The following is a 22,634-nucleotide window of genomic DNA, read 5'->3' as shown; positions in this document are numbered from 1 at the left end:
GTGAAAATTTTTTTCCATTTCAAGATTCTTTTTGAGTCATGGTGTGCGAGAAGTGCGAGAAAAAATTGGGTCGCGTAATAACACCAGACCCGTGGAAATCTGGGGCCAGAAACACGGTGGAAAGTGGAGGAAGGAAAGTTGGGGAAAACAAAGCTCTGTCGACTAGCAAGGCGCGATTTAATCCGTACACAGCTAAGTTCGAAACCTGCAAAATATGCAGACAAAAGGTTCACCAGGTCGGATCTCATTATTGCCAATCCTGCGCATACAAAAAGGCCATATGCGCTATGTGCGGTAAAAAACTGATGAGCACTAAAAACTACAAACAGTCCGCCACGTAGATGGTGCGCAGCAGTGCGTGACGGAAGATTAACAAGACATGAGAAATATCATCAAGATGAAGCTATTCTTTACTGTATTTGAGTCAAAGATTTGTTTTCCTCCTTTTCACTTTTGCCGGGGTATAAGGGAATAACCAGAGAGTCCCAGGGTAATTCAGAATCTGTGCGCAATTCAAAATACAGGGTTTTTTGATTCCTCAAAAATGTAATTTATTTATTCAAGGTACAACCTTATTTTCTTTATATCACGACGGTGGCAGATTTTATAATACCGCACCATAGATGATCGGTTATTGAAAACTTGGAGGTGTAAGAAGGATTATGAATTATGTATAATATTTGGTGCATTAACGCTGCAATTGTTATTGCTGTCTTCCTTATTTTTTTTTTTTGTAAACAATGAAATTTATTTATTTTGTGATACAAACATTTGTTACATACTAAGCAATGATAATAATAATAATAATAAATCATGATGTTTGTATAAAATTAAATAAAATATGCAATATTGTATAATATCATAACAATTCATCTGTCTTTTTTTTCATTCCGTTATTCACGCTTATAAATCGTCATATCCTTATGTAGTTTTATTTTCACAGTAAAAGAATTTACACACCCATACTAACAAATTTTTTTTTTCACGTGTATTTATCGTCGCTTACTAAACTGGAGATTACTGAAATAATTATGGTTTTTAACTTTCCAAAAAGTGTACGAAAATATTTTCCATATTAACCGATATTATTTTAGTCTCGTAAAAATTTCTCATTCGCTATAATGCAATGCGACGAACAAATTTTACAAATTAAACTGAATCGGGCTTGTGTCAAGTTAAAAACCATCAAGTCTTGTGAAAGATACCCATGTAAATTTACTGAACTGATAACCAATCTTACACATTATTAAATTGTGATATTTAAATAATGTCTAAGCTGGTCACTTTATAATCTCTTGAAAGAAATTATGCAAATTTGCGTTCTTGGAAAACAACCTCTCTGTGGCACCATGAAGTTTTTCAAAAGAAAAACGAAAATGCGCAAGCGAAAAAATTTCCGGTATATATATAATATGTACATACATATATGCGTTATGTGAATCCAAAGCCTAACAACAACGCATCTACGTTATGGAAGATATAGCAGTATAAATGTTTTTCCTCGTTATACTATTTGTAAATATTCACCCAGCCATTATACTATCTGTATTTACTATACACGCGTAACAAAAATAATTGAAATTAACCATCAGGGGTACATATTCGATATACAAAATATAAAAAATCTGTATAATTCTGGCGTAATATTATTTAAGTGGGCATATTAATAAACACCATGAAGGGTATACTGCGTGAATAAATTACAAAGCATATGATAGGTACATTCGCTTATTGAAATTTTCGGTAGTTAGAAAATTTGTAAAAGCAATAATAATAATAATAACAATAGTAATATAGATGTTTTTCGATCATGCAAGAACTAAGATTCTCGTTGAAACGACCGAATCTTGAAGTGTCACCAATTTCTGGCTTTGACAATAGTACAAAAAGATTCAAGTCGGGAAGTGAACTATTTAAGAGTCTGCAGTAGCGGCCATTAATCTCATTGTTCGTTAAAACAAAAAATTCAAACTTCTAGCTTCCCTTTCTCTGTTCTCTGGTGATTGTCACATTTTCTATTGCACTAGGAGTAAAATAAAATTGTTTGCATAACGTATTCTATTATCGGTAACGTCCGCGCACCTGCTGATCCGATGTTACGACCCCCTCAAACTTAGGCGTAAATATATTTCTAAGTCGATTAGTTATTATTAATATTCCTCAATGGCTGTATGACAGAGGACTAGCTATAGCTATGATGCAAATATACATACACTAGACGTATATATTTTCTCCCATATACGATGTAGGTATGTACAATACGGTATACATTAATAATTAGTTCACAGATCTTATACGGTAATCACAAGAATTAATCGCACTTCCACAATTATAAATACGAATTACAATTAACCAGCGCATCGTTTGATTTGATACAATGTTGAAATATTTGTACGCCGTGTGTGCGTTCTTACTTAAATCTGGTCGAGGTGAACTTGACTTTTGTATCATAGTTAAAAATTAAAAAGGAAACACTAAAAAAATATAACAGTACAGTAACTTTTCTTATATTATTCATGGGTGAGAAAATTTGTTGTAAACGTATGTGTTTTTAAAGATTTCTGCTCCTCCCTTATTGTTCAATACTCAATTACTTATTATTTACGATCTACATTTGATCAAATAAAATTTGCATCGCCTGTAATGTGATACTTAAAGATAAACAATAACATGCGTTGCACACACTGGCCTTTATTTACAAAAACTCAATCATACTCGAGTTTTATATTTTAATATGTTTAAATTACCTAACTCTTTTTTCAAATCTATACGTACCTATACATTCACATATACATTGCAACCTTACTCGCTATACAAGGCCGCACACGATCACAATACCAATAATAATTTGCGCACTCTTTTCATACTCATATACCCATACTCCGTCATGAACTTCGTTTCTTTCTATGTACTTATGGCACGTGGCTTGAGAGGTTCGGGTACGTATCTTTACCTTCCTAGTAACGGAAGATAGTCATTTTCCATTCCGACATCTAACAATAATTCAATACCTTTTCTCCAACTCCAATAACCATTCCGTTCGTCAACTTCTCCCATATATTCAGGATAAAACATAAAGTCAATTGACCGAGATAGAACTCGATATAAAGTTGGGCAAATTCGTTTCGAAGTTAAAACTTGACTTTAAATCTACAAAAAAGCCCACAACTTACTATTAGACATATTATATTTTACTTCGTGATCGAGCCAATTAAGATAATCTCAAGGCTAGATTGTGAGGGAAACGCAATGATGAGAAGGTGGGCTTCCTGGAAGGCTTCATATGATCATCCGGTCTAATACTGCAGTACCGTTTTACTGGTGTATCATTTTATCCTCGTTTGATGTTAGGACTATGTTCGTTACGGGCTGGGGTTGTCCACCGCTATTCTCCCACACATTATCCTTGTTCTCTCCCAAGAATACCCATTGTTCAAACTTCTTACCGATGCCTCCAGACGTCCGACTCATCTCGGACCCAGCACCCTCGGCAACTTGGATTGCAGGGTCTTTGCTCGGGCTTGATTTGTACTCTGAAACATAAACAACCTGCTTTTCCAGCTCCTCTTTTGCCAGCTTTGCAACATCCGACCTCCGCGGAGGTATGGGCGGTTTTTTGCCAGCCACCGGCTTTCCATTGGAGGTCACAGTCACCCCAAGCTGAGGTGGTTGCTTGCTGATCGAATCCGTACCACCCTCCATCATCCCAACTATCTCATCGTGATTGCCGTCGATGTCGTTCAGGTTTTCTTGACTGGTTGACACCTTTATCTCCGTTATGTACGTCAGTTTGTGAGGTATGGGTAACGGCATCGGGGTGCTGGGCAGCGGTGGCGTTGTATCGGACTCCTGCCGGTTGAGTTCTCTAGGATTTATTGGGCTGCTCTCACGGGTATCGCCGCTTGATACACTGACGTTGCTGATATTGTGTCGGTCTTCGCTCGTCAGCGGAACGCTTTTGCTGTTCACCGTCACGTTAGAGCCAGGTTCAAACGACAATGCGTCGCTGGCATCTTTGTCGTTTGCCAAATTCATGACCCGTTTTGCAAAGTGAGTTTCGAAGCCCGCGTCGACTGCACTCTTGGTCTTCTTGGCCAAGGAATCTTGGGCCTGTTCAAACTTTGTTCGGTTCGTTTGAAATGTTGATACGGATTCCCTCTTTTCCTCCGTGTTTAACGGCTCAACTTTCGTACTTTGTATGTGAAATGACGAGGCTGGAGCGGCTGGCTTTGCCACATCAAAAGGATCAAACTTTTGCCGATTGATCTGAAATACTGGTGATGTAATGTCCGCTCTTCTGTTCTCGCTGACGTCGTTCGATTCCGTTCGATAGTTTTGTTGCTCGTTAGCGAACGACGAGTTCGTTTTGTCTCTGTCATTTGTTGTTTGAATTATATCCGGAATTTTGCTATCTGGCCTGTCACTGTGTTTGTTGCAACTTTCATTCTGGTGGCCGTTCAGGGCGCGTCTGCAGCCAGGACAGCTAGTATCGACGATCGTCTTTGTCATCGGCTCTTCAACAACTTCGACGTTGTTATAATAGTAAATTGGCTTAGCCTCGCTCGATTTCACAGCTTCTCTTTTTTCCACAATATTTTCAACCGGAATTTTTGCCTCCCCGGCACTTCTCTTCAGGTCAAAATACTCCAGCGCTTCATCGAGATCGAGTCTGGCTTCTTTCTCGTCATCGATGAGAGGTTTGGCTTGTCTGAAATCTAGTTCGACCTCCTCGAAGGTTGGGCTCTTCACCACGTCCCCGTTGTTCACTATCCGGGCTAACGAGTTATCCTGATCAGGATTGAACATCCTTTCGCCGTGTATAAAATCGTAGGTCAGTTTTTTGCTAAGCGGTAAATTGTACAGTTCGATACTCGTCTCGCCGGTTACATTTGAAACGTCAAAGTGCTTTAAGCCTGTCGACGAACTGTCTTGCTTCGGCTTCATCTCAACAGCTGACTTAGATCTCTCCAGCGTTCCCTTGCTCTTCTTTCTCGTCCTTGGTGCCTCTTCGTCAAGAACCTCAGACTCCACTTTTCCCCATATCGCATCCTCCAAGGTTCCCCATTCGTTCGACTTCTTTAACTTCCGCCTTTGGAAGGTGTCCATGTCGTCGAGTTTCGTCAGATCCTCAGTGGACTCGTTTATATCTTCCGGAGGCAGCGGAGCCTTTCGTTTTTTCGATCCAGTATCCGTCATGTCGAGACTCTGCGCTCTTTCCAGGGTCGAAGTTGCTTTGCTCTCGTATTTCGAAAGGTCGCCGAGGCTAGCCGCTTTCCTATAAATGTCGTCATCGACTTCTGGCACCGGAGTATGATGAATCGTTATGTCTGCCGGATTCAATTCGATGGTTGTAAAGCTGTTCTGGAGTTCACTGTCTGTGTCTGACTCCGAGTTCCGGCGGCAGGTCTGGTTCGCTAGTCTTTCACGACGTGCTTCGGCCCCGTCCATAGTTTCGCGGACCTTGGTCACATAGTCGTTCAAAGATTCTGTGTAATCGGTTATGCTGTCGAACTTGTCTCCACTGCCGTCGCTGTTATGGTTCAACGGAGAACTCTGAACGGTTTCCTTCCTGCTCACTGATTGGGCTGGCTCCGGTGCCAGAGTCTTTTCCTTCGGCGGTGCAGGAGCTTTCCTTTTGTTCTTCTGCAGGGAGCTCTTCGAGTCCGCCGTATCATCTGCGTCGAACGACTCGTTCAAAGTTTTCGATTGGCTCAAAAGCTCTGCGCTGTTTCTCCTATTCCTGCGTGCCGCAACCGCAGCGTTGTGAACTTCTTCCGGTATCTCCGAGGGAATTCTACCCTGATCTTCCCCCTTGTCAGGCACATCGATCCCGTTCAGTTCAGGACCTAGACTTGTAGCCACAGCCGTCTTCATCCTCGAATTAACGTCGAAATTGTTTTCTCTCTGTTGTAGATTCTCAACCGTCTTTTTCACCTCAGGTGTCACCTCACCGGCGATCACGACGTTCCTCGAATTGGACAATATCTCCTCGGCGTCCATTTTCTTCGAGTTACGACGTTCCAAGTTCGTGTTGTGCTCGTTCTGGTTCTCTATCCTGTGCACCATGCCGTCCAACGCCGGTAGCACTTTTATTCCGAACTTGTGATGGTTGCTTTTGCCATCCTCTGCAGGCACCGAACGCCTCTCCAGAGACTGATTGCCCGTCGCTGACTTGGAAGACTTCATAGTTGAATTCATGGTAGAGTAACTCGAGCCTAACGTGTCGCTAAGATCTGCGGTGAACAGCCTCTTGGCTGTGGTTTTGTTAGATGGAGTCAATTCTGGAATCGACTGGCTTCTGTAGAGAGGATGACAAATCCTCATAGGGCTTTGGCTTACGCTCTTTTTCAGGAGCGTAGTAGGCTTTGAACCTGGACCTCCATTTTCCACCTCCAATTCAACGTCGTACGGTGATGCGTAGCTCAGGATAGTCAGGGCATCCTCATAGACCATGTTTCTGAAGCTGATCTTAACACTGGCGATTCGGTCGCCTACCAAAACAGAGGAAAATTTAATGTAATCAACAATTTGAACATAGGTCAGTATGGAATAATTATCTGTCTAGCACGTATGGCTTTGTACTAACCAGGATGAATTCGACCAGATTCCGAGGCCGGACCGCGGTTCAGAAGATCTTTGATGAAGATGCCCTCTCGCATGTTCCCGCACACATTGAACCCGAGTCCCGTAAAGTCCCGGCTCCTGAGACTCACAAGGCTTACACGCATTGCTTTTGGCTGAAAAGAAATTGAGGTTGACGACCACGTTATCCAAATACGTTATTGACTCGACGTTAGAAACCGGAAGAATGAAAGTCGAATTGTTACCCCGAGGCACGAATCGTCCAAGGTGCGTCGTTTGTCGTTCCTAACTGCAGAACCCAGACCTAGGGAAGACCAGGACGTTGACCATCGGGTTGCGTCCTTCACGGGGGTCTCCACGGATACTGCTGACGCTGCTGACATCGGACGCTCGATGGTCCTTGTGATTGCAGCTGGAGTTGCCGCATCTTTGAAACAGGGATTATCGAACGCGTAAGCGTCTTCGACGATCTCCGGATCCGTCACCAGCACTAGGTGTTTACCTGCAATCAGGGCACAATAAAATCATCAAACCGTTGCATTCGAATGAAACTCGGTATGGGCGAAAATTAAATTAGCAGCATATGCCTCAGATGTAAGAATCATGTCATCAATGACAGAGAGGTGATTGGGACAAGATTATTTGAAAAACTCGTGAAGGAGTAACAGTTATTTCGTTTGAAATGCATTGATAGTACACATCGAATGGATTCTTATCTTCTTTCGCTTCTAACAAAATACTTCGATCATAGAAAATTGTCAATAATCCCCATGAATGAATTGTAGGTAATAAAATGCGTCTGGAAATAGTTTTGACATAGACTGGATGGTCGTTATTAGCTAATTACCAGGTTAATTGTATTATCTACCTTATCGCGCGCTTGATACCAATGACGTACTGTGCAGTTAGACCTTAATATGGGTTTGGTAATGGTAATGGTATCTAATTTCTTTTCTTTATTATTCCCCGTTTTTCAGGTTAATGGAACGCGTGACGTGCGTTTTATTGTATAGGTATAAGTATAAAAAGCAGAGACACAGCACCACCGTGCGGCACAGCGTCCCCGTAATTGTCACGGTCAACCTGGGACGCGTTTAGTCACTTGTGGCACCTGCTTACCGCTGCGTAACCATGTTTGGTCTGCGATAGAACCGGAAGGAAGCGCATTCTTTGCCGAGGGAACCGTGTTCCGCAATTTGCCTCTCTCTCATTCTCTCTCTCCCTCTAGTCTCTTTCTTTTCTTTCTTTCGTCCTTGCTTATAACGCGCCACGTGTCTCTATATACTTCAACGCCGATTGTTTGCCTGGAACTTCTTACATACACTCCTCGGGCACGCGACAGATATCACAGACAGTTACGCCTTATTCCGACGGCCACGCTTCTTTTACGAAGAAGGTGCCAATATTTTTGCCAGTTCATTTGGTCGCGACGGTTTGAGGGACTGTCTAAATTTTGTCACACTCGTTGCGAGAGCAATTATTTCAGATTTCATTCTGATAACATTTCGTTACGCGTACCGATCACTATAAGGAAAAAAAAATTCATTTGCAGCTAGAATACACCTTTAGGTGTTGTTCCATCAAAGTTGTGATTTAAATTTACTGAACGGTTTGCATGCAACAAACATTCAGGCCCTGGATTCCAAGGTGCCGAAGGTTTCACTGCAAGGATTACATCATCGCCCGTAATGACAAGGTTTCTGCAGTTATGGGTAAAATACTACACTTCACGGTCAGTGTGTACACAGGCAGTATCAGTACCTTGCCGTGTGACCGATGAAAATTAGTCAGAAGGTGATAAATATGCGAATTATATATTCATGGAAATTGTACTTTTACGTAGCTGAATATTCGTTAGCGGTTATATCAATCTCCGAGTTTCTCTCGGGGCATATTTGCATTCTGCAATTCTGCATTATAACTTTTTACAACTGGTAATTTTGCCGCCTGTACACTACCATAATCGATGTGCGTCCAGCCTTCATGGATATTTTCAGTCGGATAATGAGTATTGCAGGATCTCGCTAAAGTGCCTCTTAAAGACGGCACTGATCGTAAACATGTCATAACTCTTCTGATTGTGCCTTTGTACATTCTGTTATATCTATACCGTATTGTATACGTGTACCGAGCAACAGGTGTAGGCGACATGCGCACACAAGTACGACTCGCCGTATGGTTGTCCATTTATCTTGTAAATGGGCACTGTTTAACGGCTGCTCGTGGTAAGGCAAACGAAGCTGAGAGGTAGAGAGAGGAGGGATCTCGCAATGTTATGTAATGGTATACATACATATATGCAAAACAAGATGACAATACTTGGCCGGTCGGGAGGGACATCGCATTAATGAGTCGTGAAGACATTCTAGATCGGAATATTGATCAAATTTCTCATAGTTGCAGGTATACAACATTATATTTTCATGTGTAGACGCGAAGTCGTGAATTTACCATTTTCGGAGAAGCAATGATCTGAGATACATGTACCTCATACGTTGTGGAAAACAGGCTTGAATAAATAAATAAAATACTTAATACAAAATTCTCAACGGCGCGTGCGACGTGAGAATAATTCATTATTATTATGCCTATGTGGACTTCGGTCTCCATCTAAGGACGCCTAATAAAGGTGTGCCTTCCGCCGAGTGTTGTCGTCTCGGCAGAGGTCTGCTCGTATCCGAGCCTCACCCACCAGATAAATGTTATGATACTACGAATTTACGAATACTTCCTTTCCCCCCTAAATATGAAGAGGCGACAGACTATTAAAGCGAAACGCGAGCAGTTTTCTGGGTCGAAATTCCTCTCCACGGTACTTATCGCCCGTGACCATGTCTCGGCCACCTGCAGATGCCCAACAAGCAAAAATTGTGGTTTAAATATGGCGTAGCTGGCTGTAATGTTGTTGACGACTGGAGTAGTAGTTAATTTCGTTTCACGACGAATTATGGCGAGCGTTTAATCGTGTGCGTGAGTCTTGAGCAGGTATAATGACCATGTGTGATTTCTTGAAATCTCGAAGACCTGTTTCGTGCATCGCGGGCTACGAGGATTCAAGAAATAACGCTACGCCTGTGAAAGGAGACGCCAGTGTGCGCATACCAGGGGCGCCAAGGTGAGCGGCCCCCTTCCTCCAACCACCTCTTCCTCAAGTTCCTTCTGTGTTCCTCCCGTATTTCGAACAATGATCACCCGAACTTGATTTCGTGTCATTTGGAGTTGGACTGTGTGGAAGAGGGACACGCTGCACGTGTATGTACCAACTCAATGGTGAAGCTTTTTTCTTCCTTCTTTTACTGGTTCCTTCTTTCGCCTGTCAGGATCAAATTTCTCTTTGCACAGCAAAAGGGGGCGTCGTACACACCTTGTATGTATGGGTATGAAAAATACTCGCGTAGCGGATAGGTGAATGGGAAATCGATATCGACGAGCAATCACGCAGTGTTATAGGAAAAAACCCATTTCAGCACGTGGATGGATATATAGATATATTCGACTAGGTGCTTGTATAGGAACTCTTGGCGCACGCGCTTAAGTGCGTAAATTGCGGTGAGAATTATCGTGGATATTGGATGGGTGCCATGAGCGCGGATCCAGTATTTCAAGGTCACCTTGCTGGAATATCACGCCGCGGTTTGCGCCTGGACTGGTGCCCACCTACCATAAGAGAGGCCGCGACGAGGAGGTGGGGAAATACTAAAGAGCCACCGCGACGATCCCGAGTAGAGATGGTACAAGGTATAAGGTACGTGTACGAACGTCGAACGACGAGGCGGTCGAGGCGCGACAACGAAAGGAATGACAACAATCGTGATTATGCAGAAATGCAAGGCGTGGCTTCGTTCGTTAACTGTTGAAAGTCAAAGGATGAAGAAAGAAGACTGGCACTCTATGGCACCCTACCCGTCAGGATTGAACGCCTTGAGCCCTGTTTGACACCCCGAATACTCCGCGCCATACCCATCGTTTGTCTGGGTACTGAGATGTGTCTCGTCACAAGCCCAATTTAATTCTTGTAGACAACTCCTCGTATTCTGCATCGTAATTCGTATTTGGTTTTGGACCAAGGATCAGGTTCTCCCACGCTCCGTTTTGTTTTCATCCCATCTTCCATACCGAGTATGTGTACGTCCGATTCCGTCGCTGCTTAGGTCACGTTTCATTTCATCTCAACATCGCATCTCCGAATTTTATTGCCAGTATTACAGTTGTTGGAACGAACAGACGTCACGACACCTGGCCATCCTTGGAATGGAAAATCATCAGCTTATACTACGGTTTACACACTGAATGTAAACTGCACGATGGTCGTTGGATTTTTTCCCAAGGTTGTTCTCTCGCACTATCGCTAAATTGTATCAAGCTGTTTTTAACTGACGCGGAATGAACCGCTCGTGATCTACAGCTGATTAGACTCGGATATAAGTCACGAGATGGCGTATCTGAGTGATAATCATCAGGGAAACTATCTGTTTTCCCTTCTATTCAACCAGTGTTATGCTCGTGATTATAGGTACCGGAAAGACATGCTACGTTATATGCACCATCCACACGTAGCTATACGTGCAGCGATGCGTTAACTTCCGTTTTGTCCCAGGCTTGGACCTCTTCCCTAGGTCCCATAACTCCATACTGTGCCTACGCTCAGCTCTATCCATTTTCTACTTCGTTATTTTTGAAACTGTTATCTGATTCTCCGTGGGGTCACTGACGGTACGGTTTACATAATTACGTTATTGACATTCCTGTCTTTGAAACCGCCTCGAGCGGGCGTCGTTCCATCATGATAATCGCGGCATATCATGATTGAAGTCTAAACTAGGAGGTGTACGCCAGTTGAACCCTTGATTTTTACTTAATACTTACAGATCCATGCATGAATTTGGGTGACAATAAGCAGCTGGATTCGATATGCTGACGGTGATCGAGTCGACGAAAACGTGTTTTCCGTAAAACAGTCCCATGATGTTTGATTAAAAAAAGTCAACGTTTAGTTTGTCAAAAAACACGTTCCGTTACGCTGTAATGTTAGTGTTCCATATCATTCGCCCAAATCCATATATACATATACTGCTGTGTATACACAGGTATGCTGCGAAAAACAATTGTTACACAACTGTGTGGCAAGCTCTTTTTAAGTACTAAGAGCACCGCGACGCATGGATTGTTTATCCGTGGCTTAACATCTTCGTGTGTTGCAACTGATGAATGGTGTTTCTACAGTACGAAACGCACACCTATGTACATACATCTATATTGTTGTTCATAGCTTTTGCACGAGCAACGAGTGGGTGTCAAGTGACATCACCATACCTACTACTGTTGGCTGCGGCTATACGCAACTGGAATATCATGTATGCGGGACGCGGTATGTCGCTTATCGCCGATTTCTCTTCACAGTCTGCTGTGCAGGTACGCGCGTTTAGAAGATAAGACGAAGGATAGCGCTAATCGGAAACACCTTAGTCTTCGTGGTCATCTTCTTAGTTTACCTCCCGTCACTGCAATGCAACCACGGCTGTTTCGTTGTCGTTTAACCCTTTGAGTCACACATTATTGAGCCGAGTCAACTTTGATAAACATATCGTATTCAAGGGTTTTCGGGGGTCGCTGATTACGAATCTGAAATTAGATTTCAAAAATTCAAGATGGCGGATCCAATGTGGCGGACAAAAATTCCAAATTTGATCGAATTTGGTAAAAAAAAACTCTATTCTGGGGTTTTTGGGGTCACTGATTGGATTTGCCATACTGGATTTTCAAAATCTGATTTCAGATTTGTACTTAGCGACCCCAAAAGTCCATGGACAGAGTATTTTCTCCGGATTCGATAGAAATTGAAATTTGCGTCCGCCATATTGAATCAGGCATCTTGAATTTTTTAAATACGATATCGAATTCGTAATCGGTGACAAGATAAACTTATCATGTATTTAAAACATGTATACGTGTAGAAGGGTTAACTTTCTCGGAAATGAATTATTCCTTCAATTTTCACGACTTTTTTCAATAAATTTGATTCTAAAAATAATAATTTACACCATATTGCAATAATTACACTCGAGTATTGAAAACCTATTAGTATATTATCAGAAATAGCCAAAAACCGCAAAGAAATGTGTGGCAAAGTTCTGCTAAATGTACGGAAAAAGGATATAAAATAGGTGTGTGGTAAGAATACTTACACGCTACTATAACTCAAAGACTTCAGTATCTCACGAAAATTACTACACCTCGCTCGTCGTCAATCGAACGCAATTAGAAATCATCTGGACCCGCGTAGATATAGTTAGTACATAACATGTACAACTCGTTTCTAGCTACGTCGTAGATCTCAAGATTGCTCGTCACCATCTCGGTGTATCAAAGCGTGTTAAAATTAAAGTCTTCCTCCGCTAATCGTTTGTTCTGCAGGTACGCGTATGCGCTGCATGCGAAAATTGAACACACACACACAGTACCCGTTGTGAACACTGTTTCTTCTGAACGCCGAGTCTGTTTTTCACAATTGCCGACGATACACAAGTGAGTCACTTATTCTTTTTCATACTTTTTTTACGCGACCGGTGTTTCGAGAAATGCAAATGTTATACTTATGACATATGTTCCAGTTGCAAAATAATTATTTATACAGACAGACCTACTGCTACTCGTCATAACTGCTTTAGGAATGTTGCATCTTTGATATGCTACGTATATTATCGATACTTCGTAAACGGGAAATCCCATTTACCCCGGACGATGACGTTCACGACGCGGTAATTAGTATAATAAAGTGTGCGGCAAGTTTTCAATGAAAAAGTGAATGGAAAAAAAATATGAACAAAGTGGAGACGAATAAATTACTACCGCGATAAGCTTGTCACTCAACAGTCATTCCGTCTCTCGTTAATCGAATGTAAAAATAAATCTACACGGATTTGTGACTCCCGTGACCGTCCGCATACCTAGTCTTTACCTGTATTCAATGACGGCACGTTAATAGCTCCCAGCTATCCCTCAAAGGTAAAGTCTTTTAAAGTAAAGGGATAATTGTGCGACCGTCTGAAATTCATGCTGACGTTGGCTATGTATACCTACATTTTTCCCTTCTTAATCTCGTTTTCTTTCATCCTATCCCCGTCTCTCCTTTTACGTACGGTAATGGTACAATATACCTGGGTTCTTTAATGCAACGGCCGATTGCTGGCTTGAAAACCTTCGCACTGCGCTTCCAAAGCATTCACTACAGGTGTACCTACCTACCTAGGCACTTATAGGTCCGGGTTTCACCGTTCCAAATTTGTTCAAACGCAATCTTTACAGGAATTCATTCGCCATCCATTCCATTGAATCCCAACTGCATTTGCGCTTCGAAGAGCGATCAACTGCGTCGATAGGTATGAAAAACGCCTCACGTATTTACGTGGGCATCATTTTGTTGCATAACGAGTATCGCTGGCGAACGTGCCCTGCTTCAAACCCTGCCCTGCACACGCTCATCGAGTTATTAGACTTGTAGAATGCCGCAGCTATCTGCGCCCACTGTAGCTGCTCCATGCACCGTTGCAACGTTGCATGCAGTAAGTGAGACCAGGGCGTAACCTCGTGCACGATCACGATGGCGTACTGCCGGTGAATGTAAACACGATTTTCTCAAAAATATCAAACAAGAGTATAATCATCTTAACCCTTTGAGTCACACATTACTGTGCTGAGTCAACTTTTATAACAAGATAGTATTCCAGGGTTTTTGGGCTCGCTGATTACGAATCTGAAGTCAGATTTTGAAAATTCAAGATGGTGGATCCAATATGGTGGAGAAAAATTTCATATTTGATCGATTCAGGTCAAAAAACTCTATTCAGGGATTTTCAAGGCCACTGATTGGATTCGCTGTGCTGAATTTTTGAAATCCGTTTTTAGATTCGTAATCAGTGACCCCCAAAAACTTATAACTCATGTAAAACTTACATGTGTGCACAGAGGGGTAAATTTCTCGGAAATGAAATATTCCTCCAATATCTACGATTTTTTTCAATCAATTTTCTTCTAACTACAAGATTTTACATTACATCGCAGTAATTACTCTTGCGTATTGAAAACCTATTAGTATACTGTCAGAAATAACAAAAAAACCGCGAAGAAATATGTTTTCAAAGTTCTCTAGATATACAAAAAATGGATACAAAATAGGTGGTAAGAATGCTTAGGTACCGCTATGACTCAAAAGGTTAATACCGAACGAGTATAATCCTAGTAAAAATTTGGCACATCCTGTTAACCAATTGTGAACCGACGAAATGACATCGCGTCGTAAATAATTATTGCGGCTGAAAAGTGAAGAATAAAAACCGACGTCGGCCATTCTTCATTGTAAAAAATATTCCCGTGTGGAGTTATGGAAACCAATATTTACAGTCAATTCAAGACTATTGATATCCATATAACACTATCTTGGTACTAAATTTCCGGATTTACCCCAAAAATTGTTCTATATATAAATCCACACCGATTAATTTTCACATCAAATTGTTTACAGTGTTTGGCACCACAAACCAGAAGGAGGCTTATTGATGCCGATCCGATTCACGCAGGGCATGGTGATCAGCAAAATGAGCCGCTCTGCAGCGAGTTCGTCTTCGAATTTTCACCAGGCACAGGGCAAGGTGATCCTCTCCTCTGGTTATACGCACGAATATTGTACGAGTATAGAGGGTACGTATAACATACATATAATACGCTGTGAGTTGGAACAGGTAGAATCGGTTGGTTGGAAGGAAAAGAGGCAGGTAGGTAGGCAGGTAGGCGGGGAAAAGGAAGAGGAAGAAGAGGAGGAGGAGGAGGTCGGGGAGCATGCACTCGAGCTTGGTGAGTCCGATCGAGGAATGCATTCACGCACCTGACGCACCCCGCGCGCTTATCGACGGAGATTTCAGCCGCTCTGGGACTACTTAAGTCCAAATATAGACCATGCCCTTGTGTTGGTAGGTAAACACGTACAACGGAACGAGGTGCGTCTGTCACGTGCTTGGCGAATGTGTGCGAGCACGCCTATAAAGAAAATTCCCAACGGACGCAGGGTAAACACCTTGCATCTAGTGTGTAGGTTTCGTTCATCCTGGTGTTCGAGCGTGCGTGTTACCAGCATCACCACCCCCAAATCTTCCTTGGCTAGGATTAGTTCGGAATCTCGACATAAGCTAGATTATAAACTGGGGACTCTGGAGGGTCTTAAATTTTTAAAATACCTCCTTTAACGACGATCGTCGTTGTCACTTACAGTCGAAAGCCAATATGTGCACAGAGTGGAATGAAACAGGTTACAATTTATACTGAAATTTTATCTTGGATCCTGAGACTTGGATTTGATTCTCAGACTTTTTGCTTTTAGGTAAAAATTCAGTCTCATGCGGTTGGGTGTTAATCCAAAGTATCCTTGACCTGTTGTTGGTTACGTTTAAACGTAGAAGGACTCAACGCCAATCCAACCTTTTCTGATGAGGTTTCACTATCATTGGAAAAAAAATAAGAATTCTTTTACTGAAACAGCTTCAACGTGAATGACATCGTGCATGTTTTCCCGTTTCTCAAACTTCAGTTCTACCGATTCTCCTATGAGTTTGAAAATCATTCGGTTTGAATTTCAGAGTCAGTATTTGTACACCTGGGTTCTCTATACAGAACCCAGATAGTCGTACTTCAAAAAAATTCGATACTTGGATACTTCCATCTCCTGTTTTTAACACCACGCGTGCGATAGGATAGTTACTATCTGTATTGACCGAATGCTCAAATTCCTTAACCTCTTGAGTAAAGTTCGAGGAAAAATGTAAACAGCGTCAATTATACATTTGAGGTAGAATGATGAATCACGAGTCGAAAGTAATGAGGAACAGCACGGAATCGCCACCCTGAAATTTGAATCGAACTACGCGGCGCCGTCTTCGGAGATTAACTGGCCATTCCGCTCCCATGTTTGTCGTTTGTGAGAGCCGATAGACACTGCGCATCGGGATGATCGGTGACGTATAGTAACTCTATAGTAGACGCATTATAGGGTAAATAAGGGTAAGCTATAAGCACTCCGCTCTCAGACATACGTGTATAACTTGTATATATATAATATTCTACCGATCTATCTGCTTCAAAACGTGCCTGTCAAACCTGCATTGCTGAAGGATATCGGTCATGTATGAAAATAATGACGGTTACCAGGAAGTTATCCCTCCTCCCCCCTTCCCTCCCCACCCTATCGTTTTGAAACATAAGGTTTTCTTCGTTGCTTCGCATTGTTTCTTCATCTAGAAATATTACGATAACTCTTGTTATATGTATGAGTAATCAAACGAGACGGTTTTTCCAAGTACTTGGTTAATTCCCCACCTCGCCGGTATTTACGATTTTCTACATTTGTTTAGCACAAACTTACTCAGCTGTAGGATTTCTACGAAATTTTTATACGCGTTAGAAGTGTGTAATTAAGTCTGAGATTTTGAATTCGTTTTTTTTTTTTCCTTTTGTACGGTTATTATGTATTTTCTTAATTACACTCACTGGCCCATCTCTCCATCCTTATTTTCGTTTTGCCTTAGCTCTTTATTTTCTGATTTTTATCTCGACTTGTTTCGTTTGTTTATTCAATTTTTCTGCGGTTAAATAATTTCTATTCTTTGCCAAATACTGATTTTGGCATGATGAAACATCTCTGACTATCTATCGTCCCGCAGAAGACATAACAACTTATGGAAACATTGTACCAAAACTTTTTTGGTAATAATATAAAATTCAGTGCCTGTTCTTATCGTTATTATAATTATTATTTACACCCGAAGAAAAATTATGCAGCCAAGAAAAATAAACCACTGATAAATTAATGGTCGAGATTCTGGACTCGGAAAAATGTTTTTCTGATAGGAAAAACTGTTCCGACAACATTGAAACAGAACTGAATATCTTTCGTCATTCACCGATCTTAGAAGTATTTCGTTCTTTATTTCGGTAAGTTATGACGGGTAAATAAATCGATGAATTCCCAGGTGTCTCGGGATAATCACGTAAGCGTTATCCATCGATTGGCGCAGAAAATATTGTGGCACACATATGTACATACGATCGTACGGATATCACGTGGGCCTTACGCTTATTGCGGGGCCTTGTTGGGCCCAAGGGGGTCCCTAGCTCACGCAAACAGACGCAGAAGCGGCATGCCGAGGCTGTTGGTGGTGGTGGTACCGCATGGGATATCCATAGGTATATCAGACTCAATGACCTGCCAGCATCGCAGCCGAAGCTGGGCCAACCAAGCCGCACTTTCTAAAGGCCTTCGTTCCTCCGTTGCTTCGTCGTTCGTTCGTTCGTTCGTTTCTTCGCAGAGAGAACCAGAAAGCCGATAGGTTACATGCATGCATGTGTGCCCGAGCGTTGGTCGGTACGCACGAATATGTGAAGCATGCGAGGAGTGCGTAACTTTGTGGGATGGGAAGGAAAGGGGTAAATAAAATGACGAATTGACTCGTAATTATCAACGATTGTACTCGTTGAAATTACTCTCATCATTTCTACACGCGTTTTGGAATTTTCCTTTTCTTTTCCAGTCGCTGAGCACGGTTTATCGGTACGCATAATACGTTACGTGAAGTATACGTATAGTGTCGACCGAGCGATCATGCAAATTATGAAAATCACTTCAATCATACTTTAATGCTTCCTTACAAATTTTCTTTTGCACTTATAAAACACTACGACATTTCTTGCGAAAGATTTTCTATATATCTGGATTATTATTCATCGTGAGTAAGCACCGATTTTCAGGTCACGATAGTTATTTTGTTAAGTTCTCGATTCGAGCACTCGTCAGAAAATGTGAACCACTCAAAATCAGTTCTCTAATATCTCGCTCTTTATCTCTCTCCCTCTCTCTCTCTTTTTGCTTGCGACGAAAAATTATAGAAATACCGAAATTGGCTAGTCATAACCACGTGCCGAATATCCCAATGTGCATCATCGCAGCGGAGGATTAAGAAATTCACATCAATATTTTTCAACCGTTAACTCGCTGGTATTTCCTGACGTTTGTACCTGCAGTGGTAGCCCAGAGTGTCTCGGAACGCTTATGGGAAAATGCAGTAGATATTTCACAGATAAGTGTTAAGAGTTTATTGACTCTGGGATCTTGCCCCAGCTACGGCGGTTAGGAAAATAGAATTTTTTACGCCTTCGACAACGGTCTCCGGTGATACGAACCACGGTTCACACTTCACAAGCTCGCTTAAGTTTATACATAAATCATCGTTAATTGATGGTTCGTAGGTATAAATAAACATGAACAGATAGTCACTTTGGGCCCGTCATCGCATCATGGTCAAGACCTCCAACTTATCAGGCTGAAGTTTGTAACGTTATTGTAATTATGCATCTTTGGAAAAAGTCGTTATTTTGTAACTTTGGGATTGGCTGAAATTTAGCAAACCGTTAATGCAGCATAAACTAATTCGGATTTTGTAAATTCAACTTCTTCAGTTATTCCAAAGGTGCGAAATCGTCATTTTTTGGTTCAACGTTTCGATACGTTAACGGTACTGACTTTAACCTCGTTCCAACTCTTGAGGAAAGAAATTCTGATTGTACGAATTGTGCAGAGACGGTTTTTTCCGACTAATTGTAAAACTGCACGTACCTTGAGAAAAGAATTTTTCTCGGAATATCCTTCGTTCGTGTGACAGAAGAGGCTTCTTTTCTTCAAAGTGCGGCGCCTGAGAGGAAATGGAATAAGATCAACGATCGGTTCGTGTCTGAAGGTGATTCACCTGTACATCAACATCCTTTTTCGACTTCTAGTTTCATTCTAATTCACTCCTCTCTATGTATAAGGAATTTCATGCGAACCCAACTAACCGATCCTCACCATTTTTCATTCCGTTGAAAAATTTTCCTCTTAAAAATCACTCTCAACATTTATAAAGAATTGAGCGATCGTATAAAGAATCTGAAAAGATTCAGGGTACTGTTTCAAAGTTAGGATAATTGGAAAAATATTTTTAAACAAAATGAGAAATGGTACGGGTCAGACTTTGGTCGGGTTCGCATGGAATTCCCTATATCTTCTCGTAATCTAATTTGTTTGGCGTTTTGAAATGCATAAATTATACCCAGTTATGTTTACGAGTATTTTCACGTATATAGGCGGCATGCATATATGGACACATATATCACGAGGCCGATAGGCGCTCCTGCGAATTCGACTTTCATCGTTTATTCAGGCCTCAGGCTGCTTTCTGCTGCTGCTGCTGCGCTGCATCAGTCCAGCGTAAATCGTGACGTTTGAGGTCGTTAAAAGCGACCATGTATCCAACGCTGACGAGGACGGGAACGAGGACGTGCACTTTTCTTTTTCTTGCTTTTTTTTTTCTTCTCTAATCTTCATTGTTCGAACACCTGCTGTATACGAGAATATCGATCACACATCGTCTCTGCTTGTCGTGCGCGACATTCCTCTAATACAACCGATTTCGCCGTTTTGTCGTAATTCTACCAGGCAGTTTTAATTCGGATACACTTAAACACCTGAGTATATCACGCGTTGCTTACGCAATTCCCACGACTCGATGTTTTTACGGCAATAAAAATTCCTTAGCTCAGTGTATGCATGTGATAAGTGTAACATCTCGTCATTTCTTCTTACAAATATACGTATGTGTATAATGTATTGATTTTTTTTTTATTCATTTTCGATCACGTTTACGCATAATTTCAAAATATGTCGTCGTAGCTCATCGACAGCTTTCTCAGACATGTATTTTTCACCTGTTTGGGGAAATTTTTTTTCCCGCTTCAGGCTAAACGGATACAAATCTGTTTACAGACCCTCACGCGGAATTCGATTGTACGTCGGTTTGAAAAAAATTTAGGTCTATTGGTCGACATACTTCGAATTTTACTTTTGTGAATTAGATTCCTCATCATTCTTTAAGCGAACCACGAATTCTTCTTTCCATTTCCTGGTTAATAAGAAGAAGAAAAGAAAAAAATCCACACCTGCAACCTACTTTCGCATGAAATCGCAAACCTGCGTTCACACCTCGTAACATTCTCGCGGTACACTATTTTCCGTGCGCCTCGACTTGTCCGATTTATTATAGCAGCAGATTATTCATCGTAGCTACATGTTTTTTAGACAATTTTTTATTTAATTTGCTAATCATCTTATAACAGTCGCTATACGACGTATACACTGCGATGTTTACAGAATAAAATGACACGTAAAAGGTAGTTCTTCGTTACGCCAAATGTTTGATCTGTTACCCGGTGCTCAAAATATTTTAGGAGTACACTTTTCTGTTCAACCAGTCAAACTTATAGCTGCAGAAATAGTCAACAGTCTGAATTATAGATTTTTATACACCGGGCGATACATTCGTTGTTGTATAATTAGCAAAACTAATATTTTTCCCATGTTTTCCCTGTTGTGTTTTTATACCAAAAACTATGGAGACCTGAGGAAAATTTAAAAGTTACAGTTTTCAACAACTGTAGTGTTTTTATCTGTATAAAATGTCGAGAACATCGTTGAAGTAAACTTCGAAGTTCGCCCATTATAATAATTATACGCATGGTGAAAACCACTCGTCAAAGCTTGTAATTAACGTGTCATTCGACGAAAATTTTCTGACTTCAGAAAGTCTCATTTACCAAAGAAATTGCCGGATTAATTCACGATGTCGCTGCGGATGTTTGGTGAACGATATATCGGCGCACGATGGCCGGTTATGTGATGTAAACTCACGAGGTTGAAGTCAGTAACGTTATCGTAACGAAACGTTAGAAAAAAAATCACTATTTTCTTAATTGAGCAGTGATTTTTATGAAACTAAGATTTCGAAGTATGAGCGTGTTTTGTTTTATTACGGTTTACCGAATTTCAGTAAATTCCAAAATCGGAAAATAACGGTTTTTCGTCTTCACGAATCGTTCCGGTAACGTTGCAAACTTCAGTACGATCTAAACTCACCCTTGTGTCTCCTCCACTGCCTGTAGAACAAGGCAGCAACGGCCAAGAGTAAGATCGTTGTTAAGAAAGTGCCGATAACAGCCCCGGCAATGCTGCCGCTGCCGAAGCAGGTAGGATCCGGATTTCCATCCCCCGTGTCCATGATAAGCGTCGTCACCTAACCGCAAATCTGACCTCGTCGTTATCTTGTGGTATCCGCTGCACCTGTATCAGCTTTTTGAATAAACGGACACCGACATGTCGCGATAAGCTGTTCTATTTTAGCGACCGAAAACGTTTCTCAAGCTTTCACAAACGGACGAAATTTATTACGGCTAGTGGACACCGGTAGCCGCAGGGCAGGACTTCGATATTCGAGAATCACAACCGCACGCGCACAGGTTATAAACCATCAAGTTTCGAACCGTTGATCGATCACTGCAGCGCATTCGGCTGCACGCGGCACGTGATCATCGCGAAGGAAAAAACCGTTGCACCGGATTCGAATTCGAATAACAACAACAACAACAACAACACACGTACGGGTAGATCGAAACTTCCTTAGTTGTTTCTACCTGCACGACATACTGTCACTTATACACTCGTTCTGAGATTTGTCTTGTTTCAAGGCTCGCTGCAGATTACCGGCGTCCGACGACAAACGCGGTACCAATAACATCATACACGAGAAAATTACCTCCTGCTGTTCCTGCTGATGAGCACCTTAGCGTAAAATAATAACGCACTGAGAGGATGATAACATGCGCAGTTTCTGCACTCAACTGAGGAGCCCCAGGTTGCGCCGGAGTCGCCAGGGCGAGCGCAACAGGTGCTTTTCGTCGGTAGGGGCAATATCCCTTCCTCTTTTCCTCTCTCTCTCCCTCTCCCTTTCCCTCTCTCTCTTCCGCGCCCGAGGTAAACCCCTCTCCGTCCCCTCCTTACGAGGAATGAGACTCGGGACACGCGAGAACAGCGTGCCCGAGAGTTGGTATGTACGTACATGGAACGCTGGTGAGTTACATGGGTGTGGGTACGAAATCTACAGGTATCACCGCGAGCTCATGAGCTGCGTTGAGAAAGAGAG

General features: G+C 41.9%; 3 protein-coding genes across 7 annotated transcripts in view; 2 read left to right on the top strand and 1 right to left on the bottom strand.

Moving 5' to 3' along the window:
• The window catches only part of LOC124305026 (cysteine-rich PDZ-binding protein), a 1,329-nt gene extending 464 nt beyond the window's left edge, over positions 1-865 (top strand). The window contains exon 2 of the mRNA XM_046763973.1: positions 25-865. Coding sequence (XP_046619929.1) covers positions 39-341 — 303 coding nt within the window. The 5' untranslated portion in view covers positions 25-38 and the 3' untranslated portion in view covers positions 342-865. The remainder of the gene's footprint in view (positions 1-24) is intronic.
• The window catches only part of LOC124305025 (uncharacterized), a 26,999-nt gene extending 10,238 nt beyond the window's left edge, over positions 1-16,761 (top strand). Inside the window, exons 1-4 of one of the 4 annotated variants that reach the window (XM_046763971.1) lie at positions 10,199-10,327; positions 15,104-15,230; positions 15,312-15,432; positions 15,553-16,761. In XM_046763971.1, coding sequence (XP_046619927.1) covers positions 10,311-10,327; positions 15,104-15,230; positions 15,312-15,432; positions 15,553-15,821 — 534 coding nt within the window. In that variant the 5' untranslated portion in view covers positions 10,199-10,310 and the 3' untranslated portion in view covers positions 15,822-16,761. Of the gene's footprint in view, positions 1-9,699; positions 9,835-10,198; positions 10,328-15,103; positions 15,231-15,311 lie in introns of those variants that run through there. The other 3 variants (XR_006908303.1, XR_006908304.1, XR_006908302.1) reach the window with 3 other exon arrangements.
• On the bottom strand, positions 617-22,634 carry LOC124305016 (uncharacterized). Of its 2 annotated transcripts, none has more exons than XM_046763957.1 (4): positions 21,572-22,634; positions 6,828-7,084; positions 6,587-6,737; positions 617-6,491 (listed from the first exon to the last, which is right to left on the bottom strand). In XM_046763957.1, exons 1-4 carry the CDS (start codon positions 21,711-21,713, stop codon positions 3,316-3,318), a joined length of 3,726 nt encoding a protein of 1,241 aa, XP_046619913.1. In that variant the 5' UTR covers positions 21,714-22,634; the 3' UTR covers positions 617-3,315. The 2 variants fall into 2 exon arrangements, with proteins under 2 accessions (XP_046619913.1, XP_046619914.1); XM_046763958.1 differs by lacking the exon at positions 21,572-22,634 and adding an exon at positions 7,451-7,594.

Source organism: Neodiprion virginianus, chromosome 5 (genome assembly GCF_021901495.1).
Source record: "Neodiprion virginianus isolate iyNeoVirg1 chromosome 5, iyNeoVirg1.1, whole genome shotgun sequence".
NCBI classification, from domain to species: domain Eukaryota; kingdom Metazoa; phylum Arthropoda; class Insecta; order Hymenoptera; family Diprionidae; genus Neodiprion; species Neodiprion virginianus.
Note: the sequence above shows the minus strand (reverse complement) of the source record. Positions and strands in the feature narration are given on the sequence as shown.